The sequence below is a fragment of the Lobosporangium transversale genome, assembly GCF_002105155.1.
Source record: "Lobosporangium transversale strain NRRL 3116 chromosome Unknown BCR41scaffold_40, whole genome shotgun sequence".
Taxonomy (NCBI): Eukaryota; Fungi; Mortierellomycota; class Mortierellomycetes; order Mortierellales; family Mortierellaceae; genus Lobosporangium; species Lobosporangium transversale.
Genome location: NW_019029018.1, coordinates 278756 through 299988, shown reverse-complemented (window position 1 = coordinate 299988; position 21233 = coordinate 278756). Strand labels below are relative to the sequence as shown.

Here is a 21233-nt window from a genome sequence, read left to right as displayed (position 1 = left end):
TCGCTCTGACCATAAGCCTCGCCATTTGCCACGAATATGTTTTAGCCGCATATAATTGCTAGCTCAAACCCAGTATATATTGTAGCCTCATGTAACTTTGGCAAATACCGCTTGCAGCTACACAATTATCGGGAAAAAACATACTCGCGACCAAATGACATAAGACTGGGGATGATGAGAAAATCCATTCTGAGCCAGAGCCCATTGCGATTGTTTCTTTGTTATTCTTATTACTTCTATTCCTTTTATTCTGTTTACCATGTCACCTAATATCGAAGTACAAATGGTTCTAAAGATCGTCTTTCTTCTTCTTTTTCTAATTAGCGCAAGCAAGCAGAGTAGTGTTGCTTCAGTAGTTATGTTGCTATTATCTATGAAATAAAACTAATATTACTCTACTTTGAAGATGGTGGTGATACTCAATGTTAATATCAACTTAAGAAGGAATAAGCCCTTGCAGGTGCCCTTAGGTGAATAGGATGTTGGAAGCTGTAGGGTACTCTGGACAATCATGGACTAAGGAAAGAGCATGTTCTGGACTGAAGCAAGCTGACTCTTGTTGAGGTAAATGTAGTACTGAAGCTGTGCATGTACGAGCTGCAAGACCAATGACATCTCTAAGGCCTGTGACCCTTACTCATAATAGACCAAGTACAAAGGGATTGACACCTTGATGAACCTACCGTGATTCTATCGTGATAGGGTAGGTTCAGCACATATTAAAAAGGGGTATGTGAACGCGTCTGCACATTACGGCTTCGCCACGCGTAAATTCTGATGGTTCATTATAGTGTAACAGTTGGTAAAAAAAAAGTTTAGGTTGGCAAATTGAGTGAATACCCCACACGAAACCTCACATTCGCTTGTTATACAAATCTCGCCTCATGACGGCGCCAGACTTGTTCCAGTCCGTCAAACTCCATACCACTAATAGTGTCATTCTATTCAGGATTGGCAGTGGAATAGAACCCTAATATTTGGAAGAAGTGAGGCCAACGGCGACAGTAGGAAAGAGAAGACGCAGAAAGTCGCAAGCTTAAGTCACTTGGCCATCCCCACCACTATCTGAGCCACTCAAAAGAACAAACAAGCCAGAGAACAGTCGAATTAGCGCACAATTCACCACCCATCAACCTCTTTCGCCTTTTTTTTAACGATACAAAGCTAGATAAAATTGTATTATACACTAATCGCCATGCTTTAATTAAGAAAGCAGGGATCACTGCCCGTCCTTGGACGGATATTGATCGAGGGGAACTTTTGACCTGGATTTCCATCACAATGTACATTGGCCTCTACAAAGTGGTGTCTCTCAGGCAATGTTAGAGTCATGACATATTCGAACCAGTTCATGAGATCTCACATTACATACCGCTCACTCGTTGCGAGCAGATAAAATGGTACCTCCATATTTCTGATCCGAACAAAGTGACCCGGCTCTCACCGATAAACTGGAGCCTTTACTCACACATGCAAAGCTACATCGAAGAAGCTTTATGTGCCTGGAACAAACGTCTTTGTTGATGAGATGATGGTCTGGTTTTCAGGTCGAAGTTCTGATACATGTCGTATCAAAATCAAGCCTATCCCAGAAGGCTACAAAATTCTCTCCCTTTGCGATCGTGGATACGCTTACGCCTTTTTGCCCACATCGCGCAATATTCCTTGTATTGCCCACAAATTAAATAGCACCGAAACAAGTAGTTATGTTAATCACTTTGTGCAGCAACTCCTCATCGTAGACATGCGTACAATATCTTTAAAGATGACTTTTTCACAAGTGTCGTTTCAGAGATCAAGAGATTGGTGGAACAGCTGGAAACATAGCAAGGACTCTAAAAGAGCTCCAAATGAATAGGAATATAAAATTAGACTGAGATACATGCTCCGAGGTTGTGCAAGGCGGTGTTTTGGCTGTCTACTGGCACGACAATGGACCTGTTAAGTTGCTAACCACAATTCATGAGATGGTTGGAGGGGAATGGGGGGTTTCGAGATTAAGACGCCGGCCTTGAATAACGAGTACCCATGGAGCGAAAGTACAAAGGGTCTTTGGCTCTTCCTCCAGAAATGCTTTGAGGATCCCCAAAGTTATCAATGACTACAACTTCAACATGGGGGGCGTTGATATTGCCGATCAATTGAAATTATATTAAAGTACCCAGCAAACCTCTAGGTGAACCTGGATTTCAATCTTTTACTGACTATTAGACACCTCAATAATCAACCCCCATATTATTAACCAAAAATCTGGATCTACTCTCTCAAATAGGGAATTTTGTGATCAGCTCGTTCGTTAACTGGCTAAGTCTGCTCATCACGCGGACAGGCCCCAACGCTCGGTAGCTACAAAAAACGACCAAAGGTTACCAAGAACTACAGGCTTCCTGAGATCCGCTTCCCCAACGCCCCTCACATCGTAGAATGGAGAGGAAAACGCTCTACTTGTACCTTATGTGCTTGGAAATCTGCCCAAAAGATCATACTGATGAATAACTCTCCTCCTTTTCAGAGTCAATCGTGATGCGCAACGTACGATGCCCCTCTCTGCTCAAACAAATCCCGCAACTGTTTTTTGAGTTTCACACCCCAGAATAAAAAAATAACGAGTTTGTCAAAATTTTACGGGATCATTGCATTGCCTGTAAAACCTTGGATAAATAAAATTAGCTTGTATTTGAGGGCAGATCCGTGTGCGTTTTTTATCACTGCTGCGCAGACTACAGATGCATTTCGTGTTGCAATCAATGTTTAGCGTTGAGAGGATCGAAGACAAAAGATATTGCAGTGAATGAAAGAAGACGAGAGAAAAAAGAGGACTTCAGCTTTAATAGAGGACAAACAGTGTCTCATTCTTTCCATTCTAGGCTCGCGCTCGGCCCTGGTTACTCTCTTGCAACCTTGGGCAGAGTCATTTTCTTCAGGAAGCTAGAAAAGAAAATAATAATATTAATGAGGATGAACGTGTAGCGGCTGTGAAATATAAAAAATATATATAGATATAATAAATGAAAGTAACGAAAGCAAAGGGTCAAAAGGAAGTGGAAGCAAGAGGTCGAAGATTTAGGGTATGCTGAGGAATTTTAGGATAGTAAAACAAAGAGAACAGGTTCACAATTTAAATCTCCAGCGCATCGTAGACGGGACCTTTTTATTTTCTTTTTGGGTATTTTTGGTAAATGAAGTCCGAGATATCCAACTAGAGCGCACCCATAAGATTTTTTTTTTATTAAGCTGTTGTTTGTTTATAATGTCAAGGCAGCCAGCTCCTAATTTTTCAAATATTTTTAAATATTAAATGGTTAAAGCGTTCTTTTGGCACAGAGATACTGAATATCCACATGTTAGGAATGTTGTTAGAACACCTATTTGTATAAAAGTATTGTACAAATGGGCAATGATTGAGGTGCACCATCCGTCTTTATACGAATCTATCGTCTTTCATTGTTGTTTTTTAATATTCCTCCCATCAACACAAATTGCAGGAAACGTTAAGTAGACCATCCCCTCAAGGTATCTTTGCATATTCAAAAGCAGTATATACTTACTTTCAAGACTTAGTTTGTTAGTGTTTTGATGAAGCAGAAGAAAGCCTTTCATACTTGATCCTGAGAAAGAAAGAGAAAAGAGTAAGGAGAGTAGGTTGGTTGAGAGTGCCATAATGGGCTTTTTATATTAATGACCTAAAAGCTGTTGAGAACATGATTATGTGATATGTCAACATTAAACTCTTTGTGATTTCACACCACATTGCTCACTTTGTTACACCAACTAAGTATGTTTTCCAAGAGAAGGAAAGTTAAGGAAATATGCTCGGAAACATGCTGTAATTGCAATCCCAATTGCTGAACACCTGTCATCATCCCCTACAGCACCCAGCATTCGAAGATAGGCGTCCTCTTTTTTATTACTGTTGTTATTCATTTTATCAAGAGCACAGGAAACATTGCTCCACACCTTGACATCACTCACGCCCTCATGATTTTTAGTTAAACTTACTCTATACCGTTCATGTACTGAACTGCACACCTCCATCCCTTTTACCTTTACCTCCATTGCCTCATCAAGATAAAAGAAAGAAAAACATCACTTTGATTCACTCATATAAACCCCACTTTTATCTTTTTTCTTTTTTTTCTCTTCTCTTCTTTTCTTCCTCATCGCTCAAAATCCAAACTTTTTGACTTTCTCACGAATATACGACTATTTTTTTTCTCTCTCTCTTCCACTCCTTCCTCACTGATACATGTCTTTTTTCTTTTCCTTTCTTCTCTTTTTCTTTTCCCCTTTTCTCTTCCCTTACCACTCATACACTGAGCTTTCAGCTTTCATTTCCTTCACTAGCCCCTACCTGTAGTTCCCCTCTCTTTGCACAATGGAAATCTTCAAGTTGAGAGCCCCTTGAAGGGCCCAGAAATCCCTGCTCCTATTGGTGGACTCCTTAGAGAGAAGCGAAACCACGCGCTGCAAGGCTTTTCACAAAACTCTTGTCGGATTCAGTTGGCAAGGGATATACATTCAACGTAACCTAGTGGAGCCCTAGAGAGGCACAAGGAGCTCATCAAAGAGCTCCATTTCCTCGGTGAATCCCCAAAGAAGTACCAAGAGTTACGAGGCTATGAATGTCTCAAACAAATCAAACTCGCTGCGGATACAGCTGGATCTAGGTCCACTTCGAGCTCTTAAAGCTCATCAGTGCCCACTGTCTCACACTCATCGAGCTCAATTCTCGGCTCCAATTCCAGATGGAGTATGGGGCAACAAAAGAGAGGTTTAGAGGGCACCAGAAACATGCACGCGCCTTGAGCTCCTGACACTTACTCGGACATACATAAGTCACGCTGGAGCTGATCCTCTTTTTCAAGCCTGCAAGGGATTCAATTGCTTGAGGATAGACGATGTAGAAATCGAGCAGCTTCCTTCCGACCAGCGTTTTTAACCGGGGGGGGTTTTTTTTTTCACCGATGCACGACTGCCTATTTTTTTTTTCACTGGTGATTGATCACAGTGTGCCAAATTCGTGTTACTGAATTATCGGCCCACGACTTATAGTTTTTTAAAAAAAATATAACCAACATGTTCTTTTATGTAAATAAAAAACCCATTCTTTCCTCTTTATCAGATTTGCTCTCTTCGCGGTGCATCCCTGATGATTGAAGCAAATCATATATAAAAGTATTTATTGTTTAACTATAAATTAAGAGGAATATAAATGATGAAAAAATGACTTGTATTTGACAGGGGACTGTTCCTTGGTATTGCATTCTTGAACCCTATTCAGGCATTTCATGCCTAAGGAAATACTAATTATATTGTGAAGGAAGTTGCGTTGTTGGAGGATGACACTAAAGGAAAAAAGAAAAAGTCTACTCGGGTCAGTGATTTTGAGAATCTCTCGAATCCTCACGGGGTACCAGTTTTAACTGGTCTTCACCAGCCTTAGTTAATCGGTTAATTTTGGCTACAGTATATCAGGGAACAACCGACGGTTAAAATTATCCATCGAGCCAGGACCATAACCCTAAATAAAAAAAGCTAAATAAAAGCTGCTCGACTACCTAGTGAGTCTGCATCTTCGCGGTAACGAGCCAGAACAGAAAACAAAAACCCAAAGGGAAGGTGAAAAGGGCGGGGCATATATGGTCCTGGCTCTTGGATAATAAGTTTAAGTCGTCATATTATTCGGCTTGGCCAGCTATTTTTTGGATGCCATGGTAAAAATTAGCCGGTAAAACCGCCGGGTCACTCGAGTTTTGAGAAATGTGCAAGAATGCAGACGTATAGATGTGGGGATGGCGCAAGATATGGTATTATATAATACCTGTGTTGGAATGTTTCATTGTGCATGTGTAGTATATATTTCTTTGTTTTGTTGGTGCTGTAGGCCCAGCCCACGTTTCCTCTATTATCGAATGGACATTCCAAATGCTAATATCAAAATGGTGCAAGTTAACCATTATTCCATAATGCCCTTAAATATGTTCTCCTTCCATTAAGCACGATCCACTCGCACCCCCTCTTGTATTTTATTATTTTTACAAATCTCACGAGGTCGGATCTAAGCTATTCTCCACTGGATTAGTAAAAAAAACTGTGGTTGAGTCTATCCAAAAGAGTGCCAGCCCAGAGCTCTGTTACCAACAGGAAATCGACAGTAGGTTAGTGGGATGTCAGCACAATCCTTATGCAGTGCCAGCCTCAGTAGTACCCCCGCATTTCTTAATATGTTCGTAAATTAGCGAACATGATGTCGATTCGGATGTATCGTTGTTTGGCTTACTTTTTACTCACTAATACAGAAATACAAAGAAGTATAACGATGATCCGCTCTTTCACTAATATGGTTTCATAGCTTTTCTCTTCATTCCCTCCCCTTTAAGAAGGCTGGAAAGCAAACTATCGATCCGTGCTCTCAACTCATCCACAAGTTCTACAAACGCCTGTACCACTTTCTACTTCTTTCATCTTTTACAAATAAAAAATGAAGGTCTCCCAGGTTCTCCTTACCATTACATTGGTTACTCTCTTTTTCATGTCTTCCAGCGATGCCACCTGCGTCTGTAATACTAGCAGGCGTGGAGTGTACTGCGGTCGAGCTCCTTCGCTCAGTGGGTGCGCGGCCTACGTCCTCTACGAATGCAATGGCATCTATGGTAGCGAGGGTACGGTATTTGGAGCTTGTAAGTATGGCTGCGAGCATAAGCCGGGCGGATGGGATCGATGCAAGACCCCGCACTGGTAGATAAGACTGGGTGCGAGCACTTCATTTCCTTTTTTTCTATACGAAAAGGTAAAAAAGAATCTAGATGTTGGTAACTCCAAAATAAATAGTAAAAAAAAAAAAAAAAAAAAAAAACCATTGAATTTAAAACGCGACAAACTCAACCTCAGCTAAATCATCTTTTTTTTTTCTTTTTTTTTTTTTTCCATGGATAAACCCCCAAACATTGGCATCGCCTGCGTCCTTCATTACTTTATTCAAATTAAACTGCTGTGCCACAGGGCGTTCAATTCCATCTTCCTACCAATATTCATAGCGAAACCATAGCTCTTATTAAGTGTCGCTCTTCAAAAGCAGTAAAAACTACTTTGTTTGGATAACTACATTTCTTTATTGCCGAAAGAATGTTCTCAATGACTTGAGCAGTCTACTGCTATGTGTATGCACTAATGATGATCAACTAGACTTCGCCTTATGAATGAGTCCTCAACTGGTGCATAGACTATTATATTGGTGTATGATCTGAGATTCATATCAATTCAATTCCCTAGAGTTGCTCAAGTTTGTCAATTTTTATGGTATTAACCCGATAAATACTGAACAGAACCTTTTAATCTGGTGAGTATTAGTGCATTCTATCGTACATTGCATGGGTGCAGGGCCTTGAGGGATGCCTTGAGGAAAGTCTTGAGAAACCTTTTGAGCACGATTTTCTCTTCATGAGTAATGTCTACGGTAGCATTGGTTTCAACATAAAAACTTGCTTCTGCCACCTGACTTATTATCACAATGCTTCGCAGCATCCAAACAAAAAAAAAACTTTATCCTCAATACTTTTTTACTGTATGTCTATGGTCCTCCTTCCACATGTCCAATCGCGTCACGTCTTTGTCTTTCCCTATTGGTTAGACTCAATTTGTATTTAATAAAAAAAAAAAAAAAAAAAAAAAAAGAGAGAGACCAGCTCAGATCTCTGTTGGCAAAAAGGAATCGATAGTAGATTGGCGAGTGCCAGCACAACCTAAGTCTTGTGAGAAGCACAGCGGTACATGCATATAACCAACTGAGATAATATTCTTTCAAATGGTTGTTTTGAACAACGCGCTCAAATGCAACATTCATAAGAACCCATCAATGCACATGAAAATTTACAAGCTTTTTTAAGAGATCATTTCAATAATTTATTGGGCTTATGAAGGCGGCATCATAGGAATAGTGGAAGCTCTTATTTGATGGAAATGCTCGCCAGCTCCAAATGATGATTCGTCAGCCTAAACTACTCGGTTCCAGTAATCCATGGCCCAACTTAGGATTTCTTTTTTTGACGAATTGCAATCGCCTCTTTGTGTGTCCTTCTTTGAGGGACGTTTTTTTTTACTGTGTTCCGGCTTAAAATTATCCAGCGAATGCAGTTCCTCTGTGATCATCCTCTCACTCACCCCAAAGCCTACTCCACTTTCAATTTCTCTTATCCGCTACAAAATATGAAGATCTCCCAGGTTCTCCTTATCATCACCTTGTTTGTTCTATTTTTGTCAAGGGCTGGCAAGATGATTGCAAGGAAAGCTAAGTAAATGAGGAACAGGGATAGGAATAAAGTAACGAGCCCATTACAGACTGGAGTTTTTTATGTTAGAAGCTCTACTGTATTTACGCCGGAGTACCTATAGCTGCGGCGCGTTCTAGGCAATCAAAATAAAGTTTGCTCCAAGAAATTTTCACCATTGTCTACGGTACCATGTCCGTATGTGTGTCACCTTTCTTCATTGAAAATCCGACGAGAAATAAAGAAAAATAAACTAAATAAAAAGATCCCTCTGCCCTGCAACTCTGATCTACATCTTTCTTCTCGTCGCTCCTGGAACTCATCCGTTGCAGACTATTATCTATTCGTTCCAATGAGCGACAATTCTACCGACAACACTCATAATGCACTCCTTCATGAAATCAACACTCTTCGTCAGCAGGTGGCTGCCCTTACGCAGGCCAACCCTTCCTCCTCTTCCCCTTCCCCCATCACCATTGATCGCCCACAGGCCAAGATACTTGTCCTCTCTGATACCCTCAAAGCGGCTGTACCTTCCCTTGACGGCTCTCATTTCTTCCGTCCCCCGGACAACTCTGGCGACGATAACATCCTCACCGAGTACGTCCTCTATCCCAAGAACCCAGATCAGCAGTACAAAGCGCCCTCTCTTGAGTTGCCTTGGCCTCAGGAGACCACTTCTTTTCAACGAGTGGACAAGTGGTTATCCCAACTACAGGAACGTCAGGCCCACGCTACGCGACCCTTGGACGAATTCCTGGCAGAATACTTTCACAAAGTGCACGATCCTGCATTACGGCAGATCGTCGCAGATTTTGGGCATGTCATGCGATCTCATCTGGCCGTTACAGCACGCCAAATCACCGATCTGCGCATGGATAATTTTGTGTACGCAAAGGGTCTCAAGCCAGCCCCTGATCATGAAAAGACTGCAACTATCACTAAAGATGATATTGCAGCCCGAATTAAAGCTGCTGAGGAGTACCAGGAGGCCAGCAAGCCTCGCAAGACAGCTTTGCAAAACAGAGGATCCGGTCGCAATTCCGGTTCTCGCAGCAGGGGTATTTACTTTAACATGTACCCCCACCAGCAGCAACAGTTCCAGCAATTTCCATCACAATCGCAACCTTATTCACCAGCGAATCATCATCAAGCACAACAAGCCACACCTCCTCAGCTCACTTACGGGTATGGAGAGCCCATGCATAACAACCAGCAGGGACAGTATTTTTACAGAGGCAGCCGTGGACGGGGACGCGGCAGCGCCAACAAGAGCCAGTAGGGGGCCGTCTGCACCTCTACTCGAGGGCTTGGAGGCTCCTCACGGACGACAGGTGGGTCCGCTCCGTGATTGGAAACGGTTTTCAGATTCCCTTCCACAGACAACCTCCAATAACACACACATCAAGAGCCCTTTCCCCGCATCTATCCAAGGAGGAGACACTGGCGATAGAGAACGAAGTGATCGCACTTCTGGCCAAAAAAGCCATAGAGCACGCTTCGGGACCTGGTTTCCAGAGTCGTTTGTTTACTATCCCCAAGAAGACAGGGGACCTCCGGCCTGTCCTCAACCTACGTCCTCTCAATCAATTTATCATCACAGACTCGTTCAAGATGGAGACGATTCAGGTAGTATGCAATACCCTTCAGAAGAACGATTATTTGACGAGCATCGATCTCAAAGATGCTTTCCTTCATGTGCTGATTCATCCACATTTTCGTCCTTACCTTCAGTTTCAGTGGAAGGGTCAGCTGTATCAGTTTCGCACTCTACCTTTCGGGATGTCACTGTCGCCGTTAGTCTTCACGAAGGTCCTACGCCCGGTGTTGAGATGGGCGAGGCGTCGAGGAATACGGCTGACAGCTTACATCGACGATCTGTTGATCATGGCCAACTCCAAAGCCCAAGCAGAAGAGCACACGAATCTTGTCCTGGACAAACTCAAGTCTCTTGGATTCCTCATCAACAAGGAGAAATCCTCTCTGATGCCAACGAAATGTCTAGATCATCTGGGTTTCACCATCAACACCACCGACATGACCCTCTCGGTACCGAAGTCCAAGGTCAGGGACATACGGCGAGAAGCAGCGAAGATGCTCAGCAAGGGATGGACGACGGTTCGCAACTTGGCTACGTTCATAGGGAAAGCCATGGCGACGACAGCAGCAGTATTTCCAGCTCGTCTAATGACGCGGCATCTTCTGGCATTGAAGAACAGAGCGCTCAGCCATCAGGGGTCATCTTGGGAAGCGACGATCTCACTGGACGACAGAGCTCGAGCCGATCTGGATTGGTGGACACACCAACTCAAGGAGTGGAACGGGACGTCATGGATTCAGTCGCCAACTCAGATGGACGTGTACACAGACGCCTCCGACCAAGGCTGGGGGATCGTCATAGGGCAGCGCACTTGGACAGGGCTATGGCCACCAAACATACGCCACCAACACATCAATTTAAAAGAGTTACTAACCGTGTACTACGCAGTCACTCTACCGCAAACACAAGGGAGGATGCTCAACCTAGTAATCGACAACACAACCACCATCGCTTACATCAACCGGTTCGGCGGAACTCGTTCACAACCTCTGATGGACCTGGCGGACAAAATATGGAAGCATTGTCTAGCAACAGGCACAAGACTCAGGACCACATATGTACCTTCAGTATTCAATCCAGCAGATGCACCATCACGCCGGATGCAAGCGCAGCTCGAATGGAGGCTGGACCCGTCATTTTTCCGTCGTCTAGACCAGCAGTGGGGGCCTCATCGGATAGACCTCTTTGCATCGCCCAGCAACAACCAGCTTCCTCAGTTCATGACATGGAAACCTCATCCTTTGGCAGTGGACTTCGATGCGCTGAGACACAAGTGGAGCCACTTGGGCAACCTTTACATCTGTCCTCCATGGAACTTACTTCCAAGGATCCTGCAGAAGCTAGACCAGGAAGGCCTGGAAGCGACCATAATTACTCCATTTTGGCCATCGGCGATTTGGTTCCCGAAGATACAGGCAATGGCGACCCAACCCCCTTTACCGATTCCACGAACATGTGTTCTCCCTCCACCAGGAAGCGACGCGCACATCCTGCTCAAGAATCCACACTGGGGCCTTACCGCGTGGAGAGTAAGAGGACGAGGATGCTCATAGATGGCCTCTCGCCAGCGGTGACTGAGTTTATCTGTGCTCACAAAGGATCCAAGAGCACCAAGCGAGAGTACGAAAAGCATCAAGCTGAATTCGTCACTTGGCTGAAAGAGGGCTCGTTCGAACAAGGGATTAACCCCGCGATCCCAGTAGTGAACTGGCTACACTACGTGCGGGTCGCTCGCAATTTGAAGTGGTCCACGCTGATGACCATGAAGTCGGCTGTCCTCGCCCTATTTCGTGACCCAGAGAGAGTACGATCAGATGAATACTACCGCCAGTTCCTCAAGGCTGGAAAGCAAGAAGGTGTCGTTGAGTCCAGGTCTGGTCACTTTGACATCACACCTGTTTTGGACCATTTTCGGCAGTCATCAGCAAATATGGAGTTGCCTTTTGAGGAGCTTACATGGAAGCTGTGTTGGCTCTTAGGCGTCTGTGGCTTCATGAGACCAGACGACATCAGATGTGTAGATGTCAGTCTCTCCAAGATTGTGTTAGGGAAGCTTCAGCTTGTTGTTGTTTTCCCAAAAGAGAAGAGTGATGGGCAACGTATCATTAAGCATGTGACCATTGGTTCTCACTTTGACAAGAAGCTATGCCCTGTCGACGCATACACCGCTTACCTGGACAGGCTGTCTTGTCCTTCCACTACCTCTCCTCATCCGAAGGACCCAACAAGAAGCATTGTACCTTTGATTAGATTTGTGAAAGACCACACCCAGCCGGCGCGTGCGACTACTATTGGCTCCCACATGAGTAGGATTTCTTCGCTGATGGATTTAGGAGACAAGAAAGCTCCTAAGCTCCGAGCCTTAGGTTCTACGCTCGCGGCTATAGCAGGCGTACCAGTGGCTGATATCATGGTGCAGGGGAATTGGTCGTCCCCGAAAGTCTTCGAGAAGCACTACCGTTTGTCGAGTGCCACCTCCAACAACATGTCCATGAGCACTCTAGGCTAGATTTTCTTTAGTTAGTTGTTCATTTCGTTCAGTTTTCTTTTAGTTTTAGTTTTGTTTTAGTTTAGTTCTCTTTGGCGATCCCTCTGGAGCCACATACGGACATGGTACCGTAGACAATGGTCTACTGAATGGTCTACGAAGGACGACCTATTCACATTGTCATAGGTACCATGGACGTATGTCCCACCCACACCACCCCTTTTTGGCTCGAGAAGTAGATGTAGATCAGAGTTGCAGGGCAGAGGGATCTTTTTATTTAGTTTATTTTTCTTTATTTCTCGTCGGATTTTCAATGAAGAAAGGTGACACACATACGTCCATGGTACCTATGACAATGTGAATAGGTCGTCCTTCGTAGACCATTCAGTAGACCATATTCTGAATTATGACACAGCCCATTACACTTGGTCACGATACCTTATAATTTTGAATTGATTGAATAGACTACAACGAACATTGTCCATTCATTGAATTGAGTCGGTGGTATTTCGCCGGACTTGCAACAAGCAAACTCATTGGCTGTCAATACATTCGAGGCTATTCAAAAAATATAAGAGATCATGACCAAATGAAACGGGCTATAGTTGAGTTAATTTCACATCTGAGATCCAAATATTAGAAAGAAAGATATCTGGTGTGGCGCAATCTTATTTCAAGGTTCCTTCGCGGTGTAGACCATGGACATTGGTCTGCTGTTGTCCTAGGAACCTAGAAGAACTAAGAACTCCGAAGAGACTTGGCTTGACAGACAGAACAATGAATGAGAAGGATGAAAACAAATTAATCAAGCACACGTGATCTTTCTGAATCTGGCCAGACTTGCTGTGCCCTAGCAACCTAGGATGTGTGCTCTTGGCGATGCTTCTCCCATGTACAACCATAGCTTACCATTAATTCACTATCAGTGATGCCTTCTTCATTTGCGTAAATAGTAACAAGTGAAGATAAGTCTAGGGGGGAAGTCAGAGGGTGTTTATTGTCTGGAGTCTAGCATTGCTACGATGGTGCGATGGTGCTGATCATTTATACTGATTGATAGCGACGTGAGAGCCGGTACTAATATAAATAATGTATAATATGTAGCAGCGAGAGATTTGAGCAATACGTATGCAATTGACTAAGAACATGATTGAATCGAGAGCAATAGAATCGATGACTGATTTTGAGTTACCAGCACATTGACTTTTGTTTGGTGAGAGAATGTGATATTCTGCATGATACAAATATGCGATTATATATTACTAGCTAAAGGATGAAAACGAACGTTCTAGATGCTAATCAGATTTTCCTCAAATATGGAGAGACAAGCATATCAAAAGATCAAAAGCAACATCGCAAGTCAGTCATTGTTCCATATCATCTTGAAAGAAGAGGAGTGATTATCAACGAGCAGTCATCAGAAAATGGGTTACTGGGATTGAAGAAAGAAGTAATTGCCTTTGATCTCTTCTTTTTTTCATTTTTACTTTATGCTATATCGAATAGCCGCATTGACCTCTTTAGCAATGTCTAAGTTTTCATGTTGATTAGTAAAGTCTGTGTGTGATGAGCTTGTTTGCCTCAGCGATTAAAAAAATTATTTTCAGATGTCTGTGCGTTCCCCTTCCATTATGTACGTCCGCTCGCGCTGCGTACTTTTTACAAACCTCAGGACGTCAAACTTGGGCCTGATTACATACAAAAAGAGCTTTCCCAAGTATAAATCTGTATCCAGCTCAGACTCTTGATGGCGAGGGGGAACCGCCAATAGATTGGAAGCGTACCAGCAACCTAGATCTGGCATGAAGCGTAGCAGTACTAGGTTCAAGCAATAATACATACATAAATTAATAATGTGCTGTCGACTGGCGTTCATTTTTGTTTGACTGCCTTTATCCTGCTGAAAACAGAAACTTTGCCTTCTCTCATCATCTTTATACTACTTGGCATTTGTGGACAGCAAAGTAGCAAAGGATCTTAAAAGTTGAAATATTGATTCTGATTCATCCTTGCATTGATATGGTTTAGTAGCTTCCCTCCTCCACTATAAAAAAAGCTTGAAACCCAACTACCAGCCTAGTCATCCAAAAATTCACAACATCTTCTCCAACTTCTCTCATCTGCCACAAAAAAATGAAGCTCTACCAGATCTTTGTTGCCATCGCCATGGCTGCTCTCTTTTTGATCTCATCCGGTGATGCCGTCTGCGTCTGCAATCAACACGTCGTTGGACTATACTGCGGTAATTCGCATTTGCTCCATGGGTGCCTTCCCAATGTCCTTTACCAATGCAATGGCCATGGCTATGCTACTGTTTATAAAAGATGCAGATATGGCTGCGTCACTGATAGGGGCGGCAAGGGTCATTGCAAGGAACATGCTTAACCTGGCAGTTGCAAAAAGTAATATTCGAGATATATGAGCTCCTAAATAAGCGTCGATTTTAAGATGCGTCAAACTCTGATTTACTTTAACCCTCGTTAACTATTATTATTATTATTATTATTATTATTATTATTCCCGATGAAAAGCACCCATGCACCGTTATTGTCTGTACCCTTCATTACTTGCTCGAAACAAACTTGGTGCATTCGGCTTTTGGTCAGGCTCAAGGGGCATTTAACTCCATTGTGGATCCCTCCTGTCATTGTTTATAGTGAAGGCAATAAAAAACTACTTTTTTTGAAAAAATCAGATTCGGAAGAATGTGTCAGTGACTCGAACAGTCTACTGCTATGTATGGGAACTAATGAATATCAATCAAGATTTGCTTTATGAAAGAGTTGTCTTCAGCTGGTGTACAGGATATAGTATTTTTCTTAGGATGGAAGTCCATCAATATATTTTTTCTTTTTTTTTTTTTTTACTAAAGATAGAGACTCTTTAGTCCCTTTTCAAATTTCTGCTCTAGCCTTGAAGTGTTCACATGCACAGCTAGCCTGTTCGCAGCTAAAGGCTACTTTGCAGCTTCCAACGCCAATGAGGCATCGAAAAGTTATCTGCAAATTGATTTATCTATCTTTTTCTCATTATTTTCAGAACACCCTTACTATCGGGAGGCTCCTAGTGTGGTCAATCTGCGGGGGAACTATGTAGTGTTGTGCACCAGCGAAATCCCAGTATGAAATAACCTTGGAACCTTTGATCATCAGAAAGACTCGATTAAGGGTGAAAATCAGTCCACAGAATAGGCGAAACCTCCAGTCATCTACTCCTGCTTAAAAAAAAAAAAAAAAAAAAAAAATGGTAAAAGGGAGTCGACAATAGGTGCATAATACGCCCAAGCATTATGTGACCGAATGGCATGCATAATTGCATAGCAAGTCGGTCTACCATTCACCTGCTAAGGATGTCTCATATATAAATATATATATATCTCCATATGGATATATATTCTCCCTCCTACCGATATCTTTTTACTACTTTGACGCCCCGCCAATGCCAATGGTAAAATAGTAAAAGGTGATGGGGAAAAGGACGATAATTCGTTATACCCACTGATAAAGCCCCTGCGCCTTTTTTTTTTTTTTTTTTTTTTTTTTTTTCCACTATAAAAAGGTTGGAAACCAAACTATCGATGGACATTCTCAACTTACCCACAAGTCTCAGTACATCCTCCACTTCGAACGTCTTTTGCCTTCTACGGAAATGAAAGTCTTCCAGGTTTCCCATGCCATCATCTTGGCTGCTCTATTTTTCATGTCCTCCAGTGATGCCGCCTGCATTTGCAACAATACCAAGGATCAAACGCATTGCGGTTGGTCTCCATTACTCAGTGGATGCAATCCCTCTATCGTGTACAGCTGCGATGGCGTCTATGGTAGCAAGGCCCAAAAAGTTTTATATTGCAAGGAAGGTTGCGTCTATAACCCGGGCGGCTGGGATCATTGCAGGCCTTAAAAAAAAAAAAAAAAAAGCTTATGTCGCAGTCTTCTAAGCTAAAAGCCAATTGCGAGCTTTTCGAAATGTTAGAGCTCTGAAATAAATGGCACTTTGGTTTCTTACAATCACCTTTTTTTTTTCTTGTTTTCAATGAAGATAAAAAAAAAATGCGCCGTACTATCCATATTTTCATTGCTCTAGCAAACCACGACACATTTAGGGTTTCGACCCAAGTCCAAAATGAGTTCAGCCCCATATGTGTGTTTCTTCCCTGCTAATGTTTATAGCGAACCCAATAGCTCTTAACATATTATCGTCCCAAAAGCAGTAAAAAGTGTTTCTTTGCTTGTGGGCATTGGATTTTATTTCCCGAAAAGTTAATTTCAATGACTTGATCAATCTACTGTTATGCATGCGCCCTAACGAACGCCAATCAAGCTTCACTTTGTGAAAAAAGAGTCTTCAGCTGGTGCATAAACCGCATTGTTGGCACATGAGCTGAGGAGTGTATCAATTCAAGCTCTTTTTTTTTTCTTCCACTATAAAAAAGTTGAAGACCAAATTATTGATTTGCATTCTCAACTTATCCAAAAGCCTTACAAGCATCTGCTCCACTTCTGACTTCTCTTATCTGCCACAGGAAATGAAGGCCTTTCAGCTCTTCCTTACTATCACCTTGGTTGCTCTCTTTTTTATGTCTTCCAGTGATGCCGCCTGCATCTGCATGACTACTATAAGTAGAAAACACCATTGCGGTCGGTCTCCTTTGCTCAGTGGATGCGAGCCCTACACCGTCTACAAATGTGATGGTGTCTATGGCAGTGTGGCCCAGTCAGTTGTAAGTTGTAAGAAAGGCTGCGTCTATAATCCGGATGGCCAGGATCATTGCAAGTCTTAAAAAAAAAGCCTGACTTCATGCAAAAAAGGTAATATATTAGAACTCTGAAACAAGTGGCAAAAAAGAAAACCGATTTTTAAAAAAAAGCACGACAACTCTGATTTCTTAGCTAAACATCATTAATATTCGATCCTTCCCATTTATATTTTCGATGAAAATATACAAAAAAAAAAAAAAAAAAAAAAAAAAAATTACCCACTGTGCTGGTCATACCTTTTATGGTTCTATTCAAATCAAGCTGTGATTTTTTTTTGGGGGGGGGTTTAGCCCAGGTCCATAGAGAGATCAACTCCATTTTATGTAAAACCAAATCTGATAATAAATTTGACAGAGAACTTGAAAAGTACCCAGACAAGAATGAGGACCTTTAGTTGGATTATAGAAGAAGGCATCTGAATCTCTTCTCTATTACCATAAGACACGGATATGTTGCTCATGTAATTTAGTTATTTAGTAAAAAGGGGTTTTGCTTAATATTTTACCCAACTTGAAATAAAAAAATAAATATAAAGCGTTGTATCGATTAGGGAGCAAGCTGAAAGAACCATACGCATTAATGAGATCAGTGACGACAGGAGCCTTATTTGTGTCAAGTATATTCAGAATCGAGTCTATATAGATGGATCCTAAAAGACGGAATAGAAATGTTAGCTATTGATCCTACCAAAGATGAGAACGCGACATTTTTCTAGTCGACTATAGCGCAAATGATAGTTTGCAAATTTATTTTAAGCATGGGTTTGGTTCTTCGTCAGAGCGGGCTGTCTCTGTTTCACCTATGCCTCCATATCGCGCATTTTAGATACCTCCATTAATCTGTTCTCTATCTCTCGACTGAACTAGTTATTGTCCATCTATATGGGTTTCCGACTTTTCAAGGTCAAAAAATGGTACGGGAAGCCGTTTTGTATTCCTTTTTAGCTTTGTAAGGTTAGACTCTCTCACAACGCTAGAAGCTTCATTTCCCCCTTTTTCTGGTTCTTTGAGCTGAGGTAGCGGATATTCTTAGGCTCCTTGGGCCTTCTGCAAGGACTGGCACCTGGCTACTGGGGTCAGTAAAAAGAAGAGCTTTTATTATACACAATATGTGGAAGTATGCTATTTTATTATGATATCGATAAGCATTAAGCTGGGAGCATCGTTGCATACTTGTTCAACAATGGGTCAGCTTTCAACACATCCGCACCTGCTATTTCCACTGACAACAAAGCAAAAATATCCCCTGAATCCTTCTCCTGTATCAAGTTGCTGTATCCAGGTGGATAGAACCCACCACTACCAGCTGTTGTATCAAAAGGTTTTCCCCACCCAAAATCTAACTTGGGGCCGTTCAGATCAAATTGGCACCAGTTTGATAAGATCATGTCTGATGGCCAAACAATGCGATTGGGAAGTTTTGTGTTTTTGGGATTTTCGAGAAAAGAAAGCTTGTTGGCAATGCCTTCTGGTGAATGTTGAATATTCAAAGCAGTTCGAAGGGCTAGAGCTATACGAGAAGCTGCCTCACAGGTCGGAGAGAGTAGGTCGGAGCGAGGAATGGTAATATCCCCAAAGGTATTGAAGTTTCCAAAGTATTGTTTAGACATGTTCCTTTGTGGAGCTCTTTCTCGACCATTAGCTGCCATCGCCAAATACTCGATCTGGGACTCGGAGCTAGACCTTCCTCCTAATCTTTTCGCATTTGTCTTTTCGCGAGCACGCGTGATTGCGCCAGTTAGAATAGCAGTCAGAGCATCACCAGTCGAGATCCACAAATCATCCGAAGGAGGTGAGAAATCGCTCTTCAATTGTTCCAATGAGGTTTTGTTGAATCTCCAGCGTGAAACAAATGGTGATTGAAAGAAATATGCAGGTAATGAGGCTTCCTGAGCAGGAACAACTTTAAACAGGGAAGGGGGTGGAAGTACTGATTCTGTTGATCCCTCGCTCAGTTTAGGGAAAAATCGACTAGGATTACGAGACCAATCATTCGGAATCTCTTTAAAATCGATGGGTTCGCCTCTGGCAAGTTGAGCCCAGAGTTCAAGGAAATCGAGAAAGCCTCGTAGATCAGCTACTTGATGATTTATGGAGGAGGCTACCGCAATGGTTCCGCATGAAAACTATTTTCCACAGAAATAATTAACGTGCTGAAGGGTTGAGTAACAGGATGACATTGAATGTAAAATGAAGAGTATAAAGCTTTTTTTTTTTTTTTTTTTTTTTTTTTTTGTATTACCTGAGTTGCTTTCACAGCAAGTATACTTGCAAATGGAGGAAGAATCTGGTCATTTCGAGGAGCTATATCATTCGTATCGCCAGCAAACGGAGTATCTTTCGTTTCAACCAGAAAAGGTGTACCCTGGATATTTGCAGAATCCAGTGCGATGTAGATCTCATCCTTTTCTTCATCGGTATGAACCGTTCCTGTGACTGGCGGATATAACTCGAGTGCTTCAGCAAGAGAGGATGTCAGTTTCTCGATTACATCGGAAAAAGAAGCGGTAGAAGGGGGAAAGAACCGATGGTTTTGGATTATTGCAGGAGGATTGAGAAGATCCAAGCCATGGAGTACAATAGTTGAAGGCGGAGGTGGGCGATTGTATTTGTCAGAGGGATAGATGGAGTAAGTCTTGATGGCCATTTTTAAGTATATACTTTGTGAATTTGCAGACAATAAAGCAAAGTGAGGAGGAAGCGAGAGTTAATCAAGCAGAGTAACATAATGAAGACCTTTTTATATTTTAAACTGCTGTGTTCTTGAAGGTTTTATTTTAATTCCACACCACAAACCTAATCTCATATGCTTGGAAGCATTCATAGTAGGGCTCTTTTATTTCATTAGGAAGAGCATGCTGTGCATGGAATGAAAGGAATCTGTGCAAACAAAATTAAAAGTCAGATTTTATTTGGGAATTTGTCACACTTTACCCATGAACACATGCAGTAACATTACAGCTCCATGCTGATCTCCTCCTGTTGATTAGTACAGTCTTCATCCAACAAGCTGTAAATTTTTTACGGATTTGTGGATTTTCACTTCTATTCATATCAATTCAATAAATATATCAAACTTTTTTTTTTTTTTTTTTTATACGATGTTCTTGCGTAACCACTTTTTTTTTTTCACATTCACTTCCCACATCCATCCTTATGCTTCGAAAAATGAACCCAACAAAGCCTAGAAACCAGTCTTCTCGATCGAGACATGCACTCAAGAAGCACAGGCTGCACAAGTCTTATTCCTTAGCCGACAAAGTGAAATTCATTGAAGCCGTCGATGAACTACGAGCAAAAGGGTTCAAAGTCTCTGTTTCTTCCATTGGAGCAGGTTTGGCATGAGCCCTTCGACGGCAATAGACATTTAACGTCGAAAAAATGAGTATATTCAAGACGTGAATTCGCTACCCCTCCTAGCTAGTCATGCAGTCAAACGCAAGTTCGATCGAAACATGGAACCCGCGGAAAATGCTTTGCTGGAGTGGTTCGCTGCTGAAAGAGACCTCGGTAAGGCGGCATCTCTATCATTCTAGAGAGAAAAAAAGGAAAAGGAAAAAGAAAAAAACCATTTTACCTTGTGTGTTTTAATAGATCTCAATGTGACTGATAACCGCTTGCGAGGAATGGCAGAAATCACCAAGCAAAAGGATATCGGGGTCCTCAATTACCTCACTATGAACTACTGTGAAGGGCCTACAGAGTCGATCCTCGACGCTGTTAAGATGATAACGACATCTGAAAAGCACAAGCATCGCTTCGTCCCATACAATGAAGATGATATTGTCTACGAGGACGATAATCTAGACGATGACGAAGATGGTGTTGACTACGAATCCAGTGTTCTTGACTCAGATCCCCAAGGGCTATCAGACGAGCTCGAGTCACCTCCATCCAGTCCGACGATAAATGGAGCTACAAGAAAACTTTCAGCGATTTATGGATGCTTGGGGCAAAATCGATGACCCTCTGCTATTGAAACGCTGGGTTGCAGCTCAAAGGCAATTGGAGCTATTTAACGAATATCGCGATTTACTGAATGACATGAAGTGAATCAGAATGAGTGAAAATGAATGAATGAGAAGAAATAAAGTTTGATATATTTATTGAAAATCCACAAAT

At 42.2% G+C, this 21233-nt stretch overlaps 4 protein-coding genes across 4 annotated transcripts; 3 read left to right on the top strand and 1 right to left on the bottom strand.

Moving 5' to 3' along the window:
- Positions 1-14446: 14446 nt before the first annotated feature.
- BCR41DRAFT_360023 (hypothetical protein) lies at positions 14447-14757 on the top strand. Its single transcript, XM_022025295.1, has one exon. It carries the CDS (start codon positions 14489-14491, stop codon positions 14738-14740), a length of 252 nt encoding a protein of 83 aa, XP_021878142.1. The 5' UTR covers positions 14447-14488; the 3' UTR covers positions 14741-14757.
- Positions 14758-16825: 2068 nt separating this feature from the next.
- Positions 16826-17440, top strand: BCR41DRAFT_158755 (hypothetical protein). The gene is made up of 2 exons (XM_022019639.1): positions 16826-17163; positions 17374-17440. The coding sequence occupies exon 1, from the start codon at positions 16881-16883 to the stop codon at positions 17133-17135; it is 255 nt and encodes an 84-aa protein (XP_021878141.1). The 5' UTR covers positions 16826-16880; the 3' UTR covers positions 17136-17163; positions 17374-17440.
- A 1913-nt stretch (positions 17441-19353) lies between these two features.
- BCR41DRAFT_291437 (hypothetical protein) lies at positions 19354-19749 on the bottom strand (the record flags this gene model as incomplete). The annotated part of the gene is made up of 1 exon (XM_022020355.1): positions 19354-19749. A coding segment is annotated over one exon (396 nt), but the record flags the coding sequence as incomplete, so codon positions are not given.
- Positions 19750-20267: 518 nt separating this feature from the next.
- On the top strand, positions 20268-21076 carry BCR41DRAFT_388834 (hypothetical protein; the record flags this gene model as incomplete). Its single annotated transcript, XM_022028044.1, has 3 exons — positions 20268-20445; positions 20508-20621; positions 20706-21076. The coding sequence occupies 3 exons, from the start codon at positions 20268-20270 to the stop codon at positions 21074-21076; spliced, it is 663 nt and encodes a 220-aa protein (XP_021878139.1).
- Positions 21077-21233: the final 157 nt, after the last annotated feature.

Bases quoted from the DNA above. Each gene is read 5' to 3' on its own strand.
- BCR41DRAFT_360023 (XM_022025295.1), top strand. From the start codon at position 14,489: ATGAAGCTCTACCAGATCTTTGTTGCCATCGCCATGGCTGCTCTCTTT.
- BCR41DRAFT_158755 (XM_022019639.1), top strand. From the start codon at position 16,881: ATGAAGGCCTTTCAGCTCTTCCTTACTATCACCTTGGTTGCTCTCTTT.